The 16,662-nt window shown below is 44.0% G+C and overlaps 3 protein-coding genes across 6 annotated transcripts; all 3 read right to left on the minus strand.

Moving 5' to 3' along the window:
- Positions 1–203: 203 nt before the first annotated feature.
- LOC128770154 (semaphorin-4E-like) lies at positions 204–4,517 on the minus strand. Of its 3 annotated transcripts, none has more exons than XM_053884472.1 (15): positions 4,394–4,517; positions 4,170–4,287; positions 3,951–4,096; positions 3,769–3,831; positions 3,590–3,688; positions 2,997–3,096; positions 2,840–2,929; positions 2,617–2,768; positions 2,308–2,486; positions 2,100–2,238; positions 1,749–1,971; positions 1,500–1,615; positions 1,268–1,425; positions 1,153–1,205; positions 204–901 (listed from the first exon to the last, which is right to left on the minus strand). In XM_053884472.1, the coding sequence occupies exons 2-15, from the start codon at positions 4,261–4,263 to the stop codon at positions 399–401; spliced, it is 2,115 nt and encodes a 704-aa protein (XP_053740447.1). In that variant the 5' UTR covers positions 4,264–4,287; positions 4,394–4,517; the 3' UTR covers positions 204–398. The 3 variants fall into 3 exon arrangements, with proteins under 3 accessions (XP_053740447.1, XP_053740446.1, XP_053740448.1); XM_053884471.1 differs by having other exon boundaries at positions 2,100–2,241; XM_053884473.1 differs by lacking the exon at positions 2,840–2,929 and having other exon boundaries at positions 2,100–2,241.
- Positions 4,518–9,858: 5,341 nt separating this feature from the next.
- LOC128770157 (semaphorin-4E-like) lies at positions 9,859–10,493 on the minus strand. Its single transcript, XM_053884479.1, has 2 exons — positions 10,168–10,493; positions 9,859–10,094 (listed from the first exon to the last, which is right to left on the minus strand). The coding sequence occupies exons 1-2, from the start codon at positions 10,319–10,321 to the stop codon at positions 9,925–9,927; spliced, it is 324 nt and encodes a 107-aa protein (XP_053740454.1). The 5' UTR covers positions 10,322–10,493; the 3' UTR covers positions 9,859–9,924.
- A 1,648-nt stretch (positions 10,494–12,141) lies between these two features.
- Positions 12,142–16,171, minus strand: LOC128770152 (semaphorin-4E-like). Of its 2 annotated transcripts, XM_053884469.1 has the most exons (14): positions 15,833–16,171; positions 15,614–15,759; positions 15,432–15,494; positions 15,253–15,351; positions 14,925–15,024; positions 14,768–14,857; positions 14,545–14,696; positions 14,234–14,412; positions 14,033–14,162; positions 13,684–13,906; positions 13,434–13,549; positions 13,202–13,359; positions 13,005–13,057; positions 12,142–12,917 (listed from the first exon to the last, which is right to left on the minus strand). In XM_053884469.1, the coding sequence occupies exons 1-14, from the start codon at positions 15,984–15,986 to the stop codon at positions 12,412–12,414; spliced, it is 2,169 nt and encodes a 722-aa protein (XP_053740444.1). In that variant the 5' UTR covers positions 15,987–16,171; the 3' UTR covers positions 12,142–12,411. The 2 variants fall into 2 exon arrangements, with proteins under 2 accessions (XP_053740444.1, XP_053740445.1); XM_053884470.1 differs by lacking the exon at positions 14,768–14,857.
- Positions 16,172–16,662: the final 491 nt, after the last annotated feature.

The raw sequence follows: 16,662 nt of genomic DNA on the forward strand, positions 1-16,662 counted from the left end.
CTCTTGGCTCTCTCGAGATTTAGATGGCAGCATCGGCGATGACGTCAGAGCCGAACTCCGCGAGCCTGAACAGCCCGACTTCCCATAGTGCATAGCGCAAGCTCTCGCCAATCGGCGCTGCGTCTGCCTGACTGTGCCTGAACGCACCCAAGATAAAACCAAGATATAATGAATCTTTCAACAAAATCTATTTTTAATGTGGAATTATTTATTTCAGTCAGTTAAAGCAACATAATGAACACACAGTGTAAGCATGACAGAAGATTTTTTTTATCTCTACACCTCAATAATGTTCCCAAGAGTAGTTGTATCTCAAAAAATAAGTATAAGACAAATATTAAAGGATAGTAAATCAAAAATGAATACAGGTCTTGGAGACGTTGGTTCACCTCTAAGAATTAGACTTCAGTGGACATGTCATTTTCTTCATTTTCTGGCTGATCCTTGCTGTTTGTGCATTCAGGAGATTCCTGATCTACATCTGATCCTGGTCTGCTGCACATACAAGGAAGGCGTAAGTAACCTTTGTAGAAGTTCCAGATTAGGATCCCAAAGAAAGCCCAGATGGCCAGCACCAACCCAATCTGCTGAGCAAGGACAGGGTAATTGAACGGCTCAACCTGAGCTTCTCTGGTTTCTTCCTCCATGGTAACATTGTACTGGGCAATTACAGTTATGTATTCATCCTCTCTGGACCTCTCCACAGAGAGGCAGCGGTAGAGACCAGCGTCAGACTTTGAGACATTCAGGATGAGCAGTCCATCTTCTAGCTCCAGACGATGAGGTGAAGAGACCAGTGGAGAATGATCTTTCTCCCACCTGATTGTAGCCAGCTTTGATTCTGAAGAGCAGAGAAGCTTCAGATACCCAGGAGCAGCGAGGGATTTCTTCTCTGTTTGGACTTCCAGGAATGGGAAGAAGGACAATAACGTGAGTGAAATGACAGGCAAAATGCATTGTGGCATGACATTTTCAAGGTTAATGTACAAGTTATTGTTAACCAAAATTTCTGATGTGTATCTCCAAGATCAAGAGACCTCCACATACAGATTGAGCCCCTGAAGGAAGCCACTCAAGTCACCAAGTTTGGAAAATAACATTGTGCCAAACAATTTTTTCCTTTGGACACTTGTGCAGGACTGTGTTTCTCACCAGTTTTGTGACACAGAGAGGTGTTGCCTTCTTTAACACTCTGGAGCAGTCGTCTGAAAAAAAAAATCAGAGAGATATTGAGCTCAGTGCCTCACATTTTGGACCAGAGTCTCACCTGGGTTCAGCAGACAGAGCAGTACATCGGCCAGCAGCTTGGTCCCAGCCACAGTAAGGGTCTCTGGCAAGAACACAGTCCACGCAAGACAAAGATCTTCCACAGGAGGACGCTGACACCTGCACGACTCCAGAGTCTGAGCCTGCGTAGATCTGACGCTGCACACCAGAGAGAAACTCACATTTCAGGGTTGTAAATGAAAGAGAAGCTCAACACTCAGTGGAGTCATTACCCTCACGCTGGAGAACTTGAGAATCTTGATCGGCTCCGGGGTCTTAAAGACTTGAACTTCTTGGATGATGAACATCTCTCCATCGTAGTTGACTGCTTTAAGGATGGTTCCTTTCTCTGTCATGTGAGGAAACAAAGGTTTCAACCACTGTGGTCTTTTAGATTGGATCAAGACACATTACCACTTCCTGAGAGATGTTGGATGATAGTTTAGATTTTTTGTTATGAAGAGACAAACACATATACACACTTGTGCCGATGAACATCACATGATGGCTGTCACCATCTGTCGTCTGAACTTGGTCGACGATGATGCGTGTGAATTCCCCTCTCTGTGTCACCAGTGATGCTTTCCCTCCTACTGGCTGGATGTTGTCCTTCATTATGGGATTGCTCTGAATAAAGTCAATAGTTTCATAAGGGAGGAGCAAACTCTGATTGATGCCAGCCTTCCGTGCTGCATTATCGATGCACTGAAGAGAAATGAACAGAACAAGGTTGCAGAATCAAAGGAGAAGCCTGGAACATCAACATACAATTTTGCAGAGCACAGCATGATATAGACTCATAGTCTTGATCAATTTCATCACAGCACACTCACCGAGCCTGGTCGAGGCACTGGCAATGCCTCATTGTATGGTGGCCATTTATTGCCGACTCTGGTCATAAATTGTCCCTCAGAAAACTCTCTGCTGATGTCAGTCACACTGTAGACACACACTGCTGAGCCTGGTGATGACCTGCTGAAGAAAGAGTGTTGAGTGACAGTTTAGGAGAAACAGATTCTTCCTCAGGTGAAATATACGCACGTCTGTGATGTGAAGACAGCAAAGAACAGACATGACTTCCAGTCTTGTTGGGGGTCACACCAGCGGTAGGTGTCCTGGATTATCAATGGCCATTTGGATTCTGGAACTGGACATTGTAGTCTGGCCTTAATAAAGGACGTCCATCTTTCACGGAAAGAATCCTGACCTCCAAGGTCTCCCTGCAACAGCATCATGGGCGAAACAAATGTTACATACATGCAAACATTAAAAACACAAGAAGAATACTGCGTCAGTGTCTAGTTATCATGGACATCATGTCATCGACACCATAAAAGCATCTGTTCCCACCTTGCAGACTCGAGCCACGCAGCTAACAAGCATGGGTTTGTAGGTTTGATAGTCCACACCTTTCTCACTGAAGAACAGGTAGATCTTGTCATCATCTCCAGTGTCACTGTTTTCACTCTCAGGCATCATCTCCATGGCCACAAATTTGGGATCTGCACACAGTGAATGTGATGAGGATTTGAGAGCTGATGTTTACTACACCTGACTCTGAAGCTTTGTTTACCAGAGAAAGTGTCTTTGTTTTCTAATGTCCGCACAAAGTTTGGAAGACTTCGTGAGAAGACACATCCAGTGGCTGAGTACACATTGTTTCCTTGAAAGGAAATACAACTTCAGACAAAACACTGATCATCAACATGAATATTTTAAATCCTCCTCACCGATCATGAGTGAGGCAGAGCTCTCAGAAGGATCAGATGGACACATGTATGTTCCTCTTTCTTCTTTCCCCTCAAGAGTCAACTTCCCATCCACGTATGACTACAAAGGCATCGATGGAGAAGTTAAGTATCATGATGTAGCCACACAATCATCTTAATATCAGAGAACACATTGAACATGACTTTACGTGTCCTGTGATTGGATACTCATACCGTTCCAGACTAACCGCGACTCTTTTCTCACTCTCAGAACCCAGTGACTTAAATAGGGATTTTTATGGGCAAACTAACTTCAGAGAAATGAAACCACAGATGCTTGTGCTGTTTCGCGCTGTTCTCAGCCCCTGCATTTCCCCAGCATTGACAGCCACAGAGCGGCTTACACGAGAGCCGCCATGCCATCAGAAAACTGATCACTTTTTAATGATGAAATCTCACGTGATCAAAAGTATTACAACAAAGTTTAAATATCGAAGAGCTGGTCTTGAACATGTCGGTTTTCATGTGTTATTCACTGAAAAATCCCGGAATAATAAAATATATATATATGATGTGGGTGCTTGACTGAAGTCACTGTTGGACACAGGTCTCACCATGTGATCACACCGTGGATCCAGTGCATTGGTTCCACACACTAACATCCGGTCGTCCTGAGTTTTCAGGAGGGTCTTGATCTGGTTCCTGCAGTCAGTCTGTTGAGTCATGAAACCAAAGCAAAAATCTCAAACGTTCAGTTCTGCCCACAAATAAGAAAACACACATCAGAACTTACAGCTGCATGGAAGGTTTTAGCTTCACACTTCGAGACCTGCTGCGGTGTCACGTCCCATTTCACCTGGAACAGTTTCATTAGGTGAAAGTGTTGACCAGCAAACAGGAAGAGAGAATCACAGAGGCATAAAAACAATAAAATCAGTGACACGTTTCAGATTATTGCTGCAAAAACATCCTCACTGAGTCGTTTTTCTTGGAGATGTCATTGAGGTGGAGGGCGTACAGCATCCCGCTGGCACCCACCACCAGCAGGTCCAGGTCCTCCCTCAGCAGCATGGTGGAGTAGTCGAACACTCCCTCCTCATGAAACGTGTGAGTATTGTCACCTTGGCAGACAAAAAGAAAGTGTCGGAAACATTGGACAAACATCCAGAGTGGTGTGTCAAGTGTGTGACTCACTGTCATAAGGCAGGAATCTGCGAGGCTCCAGTGTTGAGGCCAGAGGCAGCAGCAGCAGCAGGAGGACCAAGAAGAAGGGCTGGAGTGGAGTCATCCTTTCTTGCCTGAAGCTGGGAGTCTGAAAAAATGTACGTTTGTCCGAGCAAACGTTATCCATGCAATAGGAAATATAATAAATGTGTGACCAATATTTGAGAAGTACTTGTTTGGAACTACACGCTTACATTTGATCTTGAATTTGAAGATCTATGCGAGCAATAGTAGGATAAATAATTGTATCTAACCCCCAAATATTAGCGTTCCTTCTGACCACTGCGAAGTATTGTTGAGCTGTTTGACCAAACTGACTGGATGCAGCTAGATTTATAATCTAAGACGCATGTGGATATGAAAGGAATAAAAGACTGTGTCTTTGTTGATATTTGGTGATGTTTTCAAAAAAGTAATTCTTTAATCGTACAAAAACAATTCTGCATCACATGAAGCTAGTCATTAAAGTCAGTGTCTACATTTGCTCATACAACTTTACTGAGCAGTGTCAGCATGTTTTGTTTTTCTTCCTGAAAACTGCATCACTGTTTATTTATACGCATCAGAAGTGCACAGTTGATGTTCTTTTGATGTATTGAAGCTCCACAATTTATATTCTACACAAGTTATGTTAACACTAGAGAAGTATGTCTGGAATAATGTAGCACTGCAATAGGCGGAGAAAGTGCTCTTCAAATGGACATTGTGAGTCAATGTGATTAGCACATCAATTCAGCTCCAAAACTGAACCAATGCAAGTGAGTCGGATGTGACTGTACATTGAGAGGGAATGAACTGAGAACATTTTGTCACTCGCTGTGTGCCATCAGTGCTAACATTAAAGTGAAGGTAGACATCAGCAGTGCTAACACAACCGTCGTATTCCAGATGTTTGACTATATTCTGACATGGTATTTTATTAAACTGTTTATCCATCCGCTTGTCTGGCGTTGGGTTTTGGGGTGTTTAGCAGGAGTCAGATGGTCCAGATGTGGTAGGCACTTTCATATATGCCCTCGTGAGGAGCTGTGCGGTGAGGGGTGCATTGTACCACCACACACCAGGTTGAGTTATCCACATGAAATACGCTGGTTCACACCAAAACTCAGCCAGATTTGTGAGAAAGAGGCAGCTCGCCTGAGTGGACACATGACCTGCTACATAGAAGGGAACTGGAGAAGGCTAAAGCGGTCCACTTCTCAGCCCCAGCCTCCATCCTGCAGCATCAGGATGCCCCCAGGAACCTACGCCAGGATCTTGTTCCTGGACAGCAGCCTTCAACACAAACTCTAAAGACAAGTCAGACCACAGTGACCCGTCTCACCCTGGAACTGAGTGTTTGTGCCTCTTTCCTCAGGTGACAGGCAGTCAGGACGAGACCTTCCCCCCACACAAGAAAAGTTTTCACCTTCGGCCAACAGACTCATGAAAACCTCAGTTTTTTTATTCATCACACAATAGAAAAAAAAAAAGTCATTTTTACATTCTGAAGAGCAGAGAAGCTTCAGATACCCAGGAGCATCGAGGGATTTCTTCTCAGTTTGGACTTCCAGGAATGGGAAGGACAATAATGTGAGCCAAAATGACAAGGAAAAGGTGTCGATCAGGAGAGGTGTCATGACATTTTCAAGGTCAATGTACAGGTTATTGCGAACTGAAATTTCAGATGTATATCTCCAAGATCATGAATCTTCCACGTTCACATCGAGTCCCTGAAGGACGCCACTCAAGGTTTTGTGCAAAGGTATGGATCGAGGTCAATAAGGCATCCTTTGTGCAAACATTGGTTTAACACAACAACCCAACATCATTGATACTGATAAGAATATTCATTAGATAGCCTCAGAGGCACTGAGTGCTCAAAAGCATGGTAAGAGCATAACAACGAAAACACCTGCCCTGCAGAACAGCACCTGGCAACTCAGACCCTGACTTGGTGATTTTCTTTTTCCAGTTTGCTTGGGCATCTTTGAGAAAGTACTGCCATTAGAAACCCATTGTAGTGTCCCACTAGCATTCTCCATCATTGTACAGTAGATGCCCCTTCAGTGAGCACGACAGTTCTCTCCCAAGTATGTAGCCCAACACTCTTCGCTGCCGTGAACCACCTACAGTTCACAAACAGGGGAACTTAGTTTCAACATACATTACAGCCTTTGTTGATGATTGAGGAGGGGAATGCAGTCAATTCTCCTGTTTTGCTCATGATTTTAACCCAGTTAGCACGTTATTCTAATAAAACCAGAAAACATCACACAACAGTCAGTCTGCACAATCGTCCAGTTTAAATCTTTATTGACATGAAATAATATAAAACCAAGATGTAATGAATGTTTCAACAAAAACATTTTAAGTGAGGAATTATTGTCAGTCAGTAAAAGCAACATAATAAACACAGTATCAGCATGACAAAAGTGTTTTTCTCTCTACCCCTCAATAATGTTCCCAAGAGTAGCCGTATCTTAAAAAACAAGTATAAGACAAATATTAATGGATAGCAAATCGAAAATAAATACAGGTCTTGGAGCCGTTGGTTCACCTCTAAGAATTAGACTTCAGTGCAAATGTCTTCATTTTCTGGCTGATCCTTGCTGTTTGTGCATACAGGAGACCCCTGATCTACATCTGATCCTGGTCTGCTGCACTTACAAGGAAGGCGCAAGTAACCTTTGTAGAAGTTCCAGATTAGGATCCCAAAGAAAGCCCAGATGGCCAGCACCAACCCAATCTGCTGAGCAAGGACAGGGTAATTGTACGGCTCAACCTGAGCTTCTCTGGTTTCTTCCTCGATGGTAACATTGTACTGGGCAATTACAGTTATGTATTCATCCTCTCTGGACCTCTCCACAGAGAGGCAGCGGTAGAGACCAGCGTCAGACTTTGAGACATTCAGGATGAGCAGTCCATCTTCTAGCTCCAGACGATGAGGTGAAGAGACCAGTGGAGAATGATCTTTCTCCCACCTGATTGTAGCCAGCTTTGATTCTGAAGAGCAGAGAAGCTTCAGATACCCAGGAGGAGCGAGGGATTTCTTCTCAGTTTGGACTTCTAGGAATGGGGAAAAATAAAAGACAAAGAAAAAAGTTGATGCCCATGATTCTTGACTACTTTTGCAAAAGGGTTGGAGAAGTCTGTTCTCACCAGTTTTTGGACACAGAGAGACGTTGCCTTCTTTAACACTCTGGAGCAGGAGACTGAAAAACAAAGCAGGAAGCTTTCTTGTCTGAACAGTCATGTGGGTGCACACCATCGATTCAATTCGAATGAATCATGTTGTAGTGTGCATCGATGTGATCCACCTTGAGCTCAGTGGCTCACATTTTGGACCAGAGTCTCACCTGGGTGCAGCAGACAGAGCAGTACATCGGCCAGCAGCTTGGTCCCAGCCACAGTAAGGGTCTCTGGCAAGAACACAGTCCACGCAAGACAAAGATCTTCCACAGGAGGACGCTGACACCTGCACGACTCCAGAGTCTGAGCCTGCGTAGATCTGACGCTGCACACCAGAGAGAAACTCACATTTCAGGGTTGTAAATGAAAGAGAAGCTCAACACTCAGTGGAGTCATTACCCTGACGCTGGAGAACTTGAGAATCTTGATTGGCTCCGGGGTCTTAAAGACTTGAACTTCTTGGATGATGAACATCTCTCCATCGTAGTTGACTGCTTTAAGGATGGTTCCTTTCTCTGTCATGTGAGGAAACAAAGGTTTCAACCACTGTGGTCTTTTAGATTGGACCAAGACACATTACCACTTCCTGAGAGATGTTGGATGATAGTTTAGATTTTTTGTTATGAAGAGACAAACACATATACACACTTGTGCCGATGAACATCACATGATGGCTGTCACCATCTGTCGTCTGAACTTGGTCGACGATGATGCGTGTGAATTCCCCTCTCTGTGTCACCAGTGACGCTTTCCCTCCTACTGGCTGGATGTTGTCCTTCATGATGAGATTCTTCTTCATAAACTCAAGGGTCTCGGGTGGGAGGAGCAAACTCTGATTGATGCCAGCCTTCCGTGCTGCATTATCGATGCACTGAAAGAGAAATGAACAGAACAAGGTTGCAGAATCAAAGGAGAAGCCTGGAACATCAACATACAATTTTGCAGAGCACAGCATGATTTAGACTCATAGTCTTGATCAATTTCATCACAACACACTCACCGAGCCTGGTCGAGGCCCTTTGAATGGTGTCGTCATATTCAAAACTGTGGTCAGAAAATGTCCCTCGGAAAACTCTCTGCTGATGTCAGTCACACTGTAGACACACACTGCCGACACAACTGATGGCCAACTGTAGAGCGAGTGAACAGGTGAGTGACAGTTGAGGAGGAACAGATTCTTCATCAGGTGAAATATACGCACATCTGTGATGTGAAGACAGCAAAGAACAGACATGACTTCCAGTCTTGTTGGGGGTCACACCAGCGGTAGCTGTCCTGGATTATATTAGGCCATTTGGACCCTGGAACTGGACATTGTAGTCTGGCCCGAATTAAGGACGTCCATCTTTGATGGAGAGAACCCTGACCTCCAAGGTCTCCCTGCAACATGAGCATGAGCAAAACAAACGTTACATACATGCAAACATTAAAAACACAAGAAGAATACTGCATCAGCGTCTCTAGTTATCATGCACATCATGTCATCGACACCATAAAAGCATCTGTTCCCACCTTGCAGACTCGAGCCACGCGGCTAACAAGCGTGGGATTGTTGGTTTGATACTCCACAGCTTTCTCACTGAAGAACAGGTAGATCTTGTCATCATCTCCAGTGTCACTGTTTTCACTCTCAGGCATCATCTCCATGGCCACAAATTTGGGATCTGGACACAGTGAATGTGATGAGGATTTGAGAGCTGATGTTTACTACACCTGACTCTGAAGCTTTGTTTACCAGAGAAAGTGTCTTTGTATCCTAATGTCCGCACAAAGTTTGGAGGACTTCGTGAAAAGACAGATTCAGTGGCTGAGTACACATCGTCTCCTTGAAAGGAAATACAACTTCAGACAAAACACTGATCATCAACATGAATATTTTAAATCCTACTCACCGATCATGAGTGAGGCAGAGCTCTCAGAAGGATCAGATGGACACATATATGTTCGTCTTTCTTTCCCCTCAAGAGTCAACTTCCCATCCACGTATGACTACAAAGGCATCGATGGAGAAGTTAAGTAGCATGATGTGGCAACACAATCATCTTAACATCAGAGGTTCTACAGCTGTCGATTCAAAGCAGGTTCTTTTCAGTCACAGTGGGATTCTGTGTTTGAGTAAAATGTCTTTCTGACTGCACAAGTGCCATGTTTCTTCTCAAAGGCATCAAGAGTGACGCTTCACTCCCAAACATCATTGGACACAGACACAGGTCTCACCATGTGATCACACCGTGGATCCCGTGCATTGGTTCCACACACTAACATCCGGTCGTCCTGAGTTTTCAGGAGGGTTTTGATCTGGTTCCTGCAGTCACTCTGTTGAATCATGAAACCAAAGCAAAAATCTCAAATGTTCAGTTCAGCCCACAAATAAGAAAACACACATCAGAACTTACAGCTGCATGGAAGGTTTGAATTTCACACTTCGAGACCTGCTGCGGTGTCACGTCCCATTTCAGCTGGAACAGTTTCATTAGGTGAAAGTGTTGAGCAGCAAACAGGAAGAGAGAATCACAGAGGCATAAAAACAATAAAATCAGTGACACGTTTCAGATTATTGCTGCAAAAACATCCTCACTGAGTCGTTTTTCTTGGAGATGTCATTGAGGTGGAGGGCGTACAGCATCCCGCTGGCACCCACCACCAGCAGGTCCAGGTCCTCCCTCAGCAGCATGGTGGAGTAGTCGAACACTCCCTCCTCATGAAACGTGTGAGTATTGTCACCTTGGCAGACAAAAAGAAAGTGTCGGAAACATTGGACAAACATCCAGAGTGGTGTGTCAAGTGTGTGACTCACTGTCATAAGGCAGGAATCTGCGAGGCTCCAGTGTTGAGGCCAGAGGCGGCAGCAGCAGGAGGACCAAGAAGAAGGGCTGGAGTGGAGTCATCCTTTCTTGCCTGAAGCTGGGAGTCTGAAAAAATGTACGTTTGTCCGAGCAAACGTTATCCATGCAATAGGAAATATAATAAATGTGTGACCAATATTTGGGAAGTACTTGTTTGGAACTACACGCTTACATTTGATCTTGAATTTGAAGATCTATGCGAGCAATAGTAGGATAAATAATTGTATCTAACCCCCAAATATTAGCGTTCCTTCTGACCACTGCGAAGTATTGTTGAGCTGTTTGACCAAACTGACTGGATGCAGCTAGATTTATAATCTAAGACGCATGTGGATATGAAAGGAATAAAAGACTGTGTCTTTGTTCATATTCGGAGATGTTTTCAAAAAAGTAATTCTTTAATCGTACAAAAACAATTCTGCATCACATGAAGCTAGTCATTAAAGTCAGTGTCTACATTTGCTCATACGACTTTAGTGAGCAGTGTCAGCATGTTTTGTTTTTCTTCCTGAAAACTGCATCACTGTTTATTTATACACACCAGAAGTGCACAGTTGATGTTCTTTTGATGTATTGAAGCTCCACAATTTATATTCTACAGAAGTTATGTTAACACTAGAGAAGTATGTCTGGAATAATGTAGCACTGCAATAGGCGGAGAAAGTGCTCTTCAAATGGACATTGTCAGTCAATGTGATTAGCAGATCAATTCAGCTCCAAAACTGAACCAATGCAAGTGAGTCGGATGTGACTGTACATTGAGAGGGAATGAACTGAGAACATTTTGTCACTCGCTGTGTGACATCAGTGCTAACATTAAAGTGAAGGTAGACATCAGCAGTGCTAACACAACCGTCGTATTCCAGATGTTTGACTATATTCTGACATGGTATTTTATTAAACTGTTTATCCATCCGCTTGTCTGGCGTTGGGTTTTGGGGTGTTTAGCAGGAGTCCGATGGTCCAGATGTGGTAGGCACTTTCATATATGCCATCGTGAGGAGCTGTGCGGTGAGGGGTGCATTGTACCACCACACACCAGGTTGAGTTATCCACATGAAATACGCTGGTTCACACCAAATCTCAGCCAGATTTGTGAGAAAGAGGCAGCTCGCCTGAGTGGACACATGACCTGCTACATAGAAGGGAACTGGAGAAGGCTAAAGTGGTCCACTTCTCAGCCCCAGCCTCCATCCTGCAGCATCAGGATGCCCCCAGGAACCTACGCCAGGATCTTGTTCCTGGACAGCAGCCTTCAACACAAACTCTAAAGACAAGTCAGACCACAGTGACCCGTCTCACCCTGGAACTGAGTGTTTGTGCCTCTTTCCTCAGGTGACAGGCAGTCAGGACGAGACCTTCCCCCCACACAAGAAAAGTTTTCACCTTCGGCCAACAGACTCATGAAAACCTCAGTTTTTTTATTCATCACACAAAAGAAAAAAAAAAAGTCATTTTTACATTCTGAAGAGCAGAGAAGCTTCAGATACCCAGGAGCATCGAGGGATTTCTTCTCAGTTTGGACTTCCAGGAATGGGAAGGAGCCCTGCAGAACAGCACCTGGCAACTCAGACCCTGACTTGGTGATTTTCTTTTTCCAGTTTGCTTGGGCATCTTTGAGAAAGTACTGCCATTAGAAACCCATTGTAGTGTCCCACTAGCATTCTCCATCATTGTACAGTAGATGCCCCTTCAGTGAGCACGACAGTTCTCTCCCAAGTATGTAGCCCAACACTCTTCGCTGCCGTGAACCACCTACAGTTCACAAACAGGGGAACTTAGTTTCAACATACATTACAGCCTTTGTTGATGATTGAGGAGGGGAATGCAGTCAATTCTCCTGTTTTGCTCATGGTTTTAACCCAGTTAGCACGTTATTCTAATAAAACCAGAAAACATCACACAACAGTCAGTCTGCACAATCATCCAGTTTAAATCTTTATTGACATGAAATAATATAAAACCAAGATGTAATGAATATTTCAACAAAAACATTTTAAATGAGGAATTATTGTCAGTCAGTAAAAGCAACATAATAAACCCAGTATCAGCATGACAAAAGTGTTTTTCTCTCTACACCTCAATAATGTTCCCAAGAGTAGCCGTATCTTAAAAAACAAGTATAAGACAAATATTAATGGATAGCAAATCGAAAATAAATACAGGTCTTGGAGACGTTGGTTCACCTCTAAGAATTAGACTTCAGTGGACATGTCATTTTCTTCATTTTCTGGCTGATCCTTGCTGTTTGTGCATACAGGAGATTCCTGATCTACATCTGATCCTGGTCTGCTGCACATACAAGAAAGGCGCAAGTAACCTTTGTAGAAGTTCCAGATTAGGATCCCAAAGAAAGCCCAGATGGCCAGCACCAACCCAATCTGCTGAGCAAGGACAGGGTAATTGTACGGCTCAACCTGAGCTTCTCTGGTTTCTTCCTCGATGGTAACATTGTACTGGGCAATTACAGTTATGTATTCATCCTCTCTGGACCTCCCCACAGAGAGGCAGCGGTAGAGACCAGCGTCAGACTTTGAGACATTCAGGATGAACAGTCCATCTTCTAGCTCCAGACGACGAGGTGAAGAGACCAGTGGAGAATGATCTTTCTCCCACCTGATTGTAGCCAGCTTTGATTCTGAAGAGCAGAGAAGCTTCAGATACCCAGGAGCAGCGAGGGATTTCTTCTCAGTTTGGACTTCTAGGAATGGGAAAAAAACAAAACAAAAACTTAATGCCCATGATTCTTGACTACTTTTGCAAAAGGGTTGGTGAAGTCTGTTCTCACCAGTTTTGGGACACAGAGAGGCGTTGCCTTCTTTAACACTCTGGAGCAGGAGACTGAAAAACAAAGCAGGAAGCTTCCTTGTCTGAACAGTCATGTGGGTGCACACCATCGATTCTATGCTAATGAATCATGTTGTAGTGCGCATTGATGTGATCCCCCTTGAGCTCAGTGGCTCACATTTTGGACCAGAGTCTCACCTGGGTGCAGCAGACAGAGCAGTACATCGGCCAGCAGCTTGGTCCCAGCCACAGTAAGGGTCTCTGGCAAGAACACAGTCCACGCAAGACAAAGATCTTCCACAGGAGGACGCTGACACCTGCACGACTCCAGAGTCTGAGCCTGCGTAGATCTGACGCTGCACACCAGAGAGAAACTCACATTTCAGGGTTGTAAATGAAAGAGAAGCTCAACAGTCAGTGGAGCCATTACCCTGACGCTGGAGAACTTGAGAATCTTGATCGGCTCCGGGGTCTTAAAGACTTGAACTTCTTGGATGATGAACATCTCTCCATCGTAGTTGACTGCTTTAAGGATGGTTCCTTTCTCTGTCATGTGAGGAAACAAAGGTTTCAACCACTGTGGTCTTTTAGATTGGACCAAGACACATTACCACTTCCTGAGAGATGTTGGATGATAGTTTAGATTTTTTTGTTATGAAGAGACAAACACATATACACACTTGTGCCGATGAACATCACATGATGGCTGTCACCATCTGTCGTCTGAACTTGGTCGACGATGATGCGTGTGAATTCCCCTCTCTCTGTCACCAGTGACGCTTTCCCTCCTACTGGCTGGATGTTGTCCTTCATGATGAGATTCTTCTTCATAAACTCAAGGGTCTCGGGTGGGAGGAGCAAACTCTGATTGATGCCAGCCTTCCGTGCTGCATTATCGATGCACTGAAAGAAATGAACAGAACAAGGTTGCAGAATCAAAGGAGAAGCTGGAACTTCAACATACAATTTTGCAGAGCACAGCATGATTTAGACTCATAGTCTTGATCAATTTCATCACGACACACTCACCGAGCCTGGTCGAGGCCCTTTGAATGGTTTCCTCATATTCAAATCTGTGTTCAGAAAATGTCCCCCGGAAAACTCTCTGCTGATGTCAGTCACACTGTAGACACACACTGCCGACACAACTGATGGCCAACTGTAGAGCGAGTGAACAGGTGGGTGACAGTTGAGGAGGAACAGATTCTTCCTCAGGTGAAATATACGCACGTCTGTGATGTGAAGACAGCAAAGAACAGACATGACTTCCAGTCTTGTTGGGGGTCACACCAGCGGTAGCTGTCCTGGATTATTAAAGGCCATTTGGACCCTGGAACTGGACATTGTAGTCTGGCCTGAATTAAGGACGTCCATCTTTGATGGAGAGAACCCTGACCTCCAAGGTCTCCCTGCAACAGCATCATGGGCGAAACAAACGTTACATACATGCAAACATTAAAAACACAAGAAGAATACTGCATCAGCGTCTCTTGTTATCATGGACATCATGTCATCGACACCATAAAAGCATCTGTTCCCACCTTGCAGACTCGAGCCACGCAGCTAAGAAGCGTGGGTTTGTAGGTTTGATAGTCCACACCTTTCTCACTGAAGAACAGGTAGATCTTGTCATCATCTCCAGTGTCACTGTTTTCACTCTCAGGAATCATCTCCATGGCCACAAATTTGGGATCTGCACACAGTGAATGTGATGAGGATTCGAGAGCTGATGTTTACTACACCTGACTCTGAAGCTTTGTTTACCAGTGAAAGTGTTTTTGTTTTCTAATGTCCGCACAAAGTTTGGAGGACTTCGTGAGAAGACAGATTCAGTGGCTGAGTACACATTGTTTCCTTGAAAGGAAATACAACTTCAGACAAAACACTGATCATCAACATGAATATTTTAAATCCTCCTCACCGATCATGAGTGAGGCAGAGCTCTCAGAAGGATCATTTGGACACTTGAATTCTCCACTCTCTTCTTTCCCCTCAAGAGTCAACTTCCCATCCACGTATGACTGCAAATGCATCGATGGAGAAGTTAAGTAGCATGATGTGGCGACACAATCATCTTAACATCAGAGGTTCTACAGCTGTCGATTCAAAGCAGGTTCTTTTCAGTCACAGTGTGATTCTGTGATTGAGTAAAATGTCTTTCTGACTGCACAAGTGCCATGTTTCTTCTCAAAAGCATCAAGAGTGATGCTTCACTCCCAAACATCATTGGACACAGACACAGGTCTCACCATGTGATCACACCGTGGATCCCGTGCATTGGTTCCACACACTAACATCCGGTCGTCCTGAGTTTTCAGGAGGGTTTTGATCTGGTTCCTGCAGTCAGTCTGTTGAGTCATGAAACCAAAGCAAAAATCTCAAACGTTCAGTTCAGCCCACAAATAAGAAAACACACATCACAACTTACAGCTGCATGGATGGTTTTAGCTTCACACTTCAAGACCTGCTGCGGTGTCACGTCCCATTTCACCTGGAACAGTTTCATTAGGTGAAAGTGTTGAGCAGCAAACAGGAAGAGAGAATCACAGAGGCATAAAAACAATAAAATCAGTGACACGTTTCAGATTATTGCTGCAAAAACATCCTCACTGAGTCGTTTTTCTTGGAGATGTCATTGAGGTGGAGAGCGTACAGCATCCCGCTGGCACCCACCACCAGCAGGTCCAGGTCCTCCCTCAGCAGCATGGTGGAGTAGTCGAACACTCCCTCCTCATGAAACGTGTGAGTATTGTCACCTTGGCAGACAAAAAGAAAGTGTCGGAAACATTGGACAAACATCCAGAATGGTGTGTCAAGTGTGTGACTCACTGTCATAAGGCAGGAATCTGCGAGGCTCCAGTGTTGAGGCCAGAGGCAGCAGCAGCAGCAGGAACAAGAAGAAGGGCTGGAGTGGAGTCATCCTTTCTTGCCTGAAGCTGGGAGTCTGAAAAAATGTACGTTTGTCCGAGCAAACGTTATCCATGCAATAGGAAATATAATAAATGTGTGACCAATATTTGGGAAGTACTTGTTTGGAACTACACGCTTACATTTGATCTTGAATTTGAAGATCTATGCGAGCAATAGTAGGATAAATAATTGTATCTAACTCCCAAATATTAGCGTTCCTTCTGACCACTGCGAAGTATTGTTGAGCTGTTTGACCAAACTGACTGGATGCAGCTAGATTTATAATCTAAGACGCATGTGGATATGAAAGGAATAAAAGACTTTGTCTTTGTTGATATTTGGAGATGTTTTCAAAAAAGTAATTCTTTAATCGTACAAAAACAATTCTGCATCACATGAAGCTAGTCATTAAAGTCAGTGTCTACATTTGCTCATACGACTTTAGTGAGCAGTGTCAGCATGTTTTGTTTTTCTTCCTGAAAACTGCATCACTGTTTATTTATACACATCAGAAGTGCACAGTTGATGTTCTTTTGATGTATTGAAGCTCCACAATTTATATTCTACAGAAGTTATGTTAACACTAGAGAAGTATGTCTGGAATAATGTAGCACTGCAATAGGCGGAGAAAGTGCTCTTCAAATGGACATTGTGAGTCAATGTGATTAGCAGATCAATTCAGCTCCAAAACTGAACCAATGCAAGTGAGTCGGATGTGACTGTACATTGAGAGGGAATGAAATGAGAAC

The sequence above is a fragment of the Synchiropus splendidus genome, chromosome 13, assembly GCF_027744825.2.
Source record: "Synchiropus splendidus isolate RoL2022-P1 chromosome 13, RoL_Sspl_1.0, whole genome shotgun sequence".
NCBI classification, from domain to species: Eukaryota; Metazoa; Chordata; class Actinopteri; order Syngnathiformes; family Callionymidae; genus Synchiropus; species Synchiropus splendidus.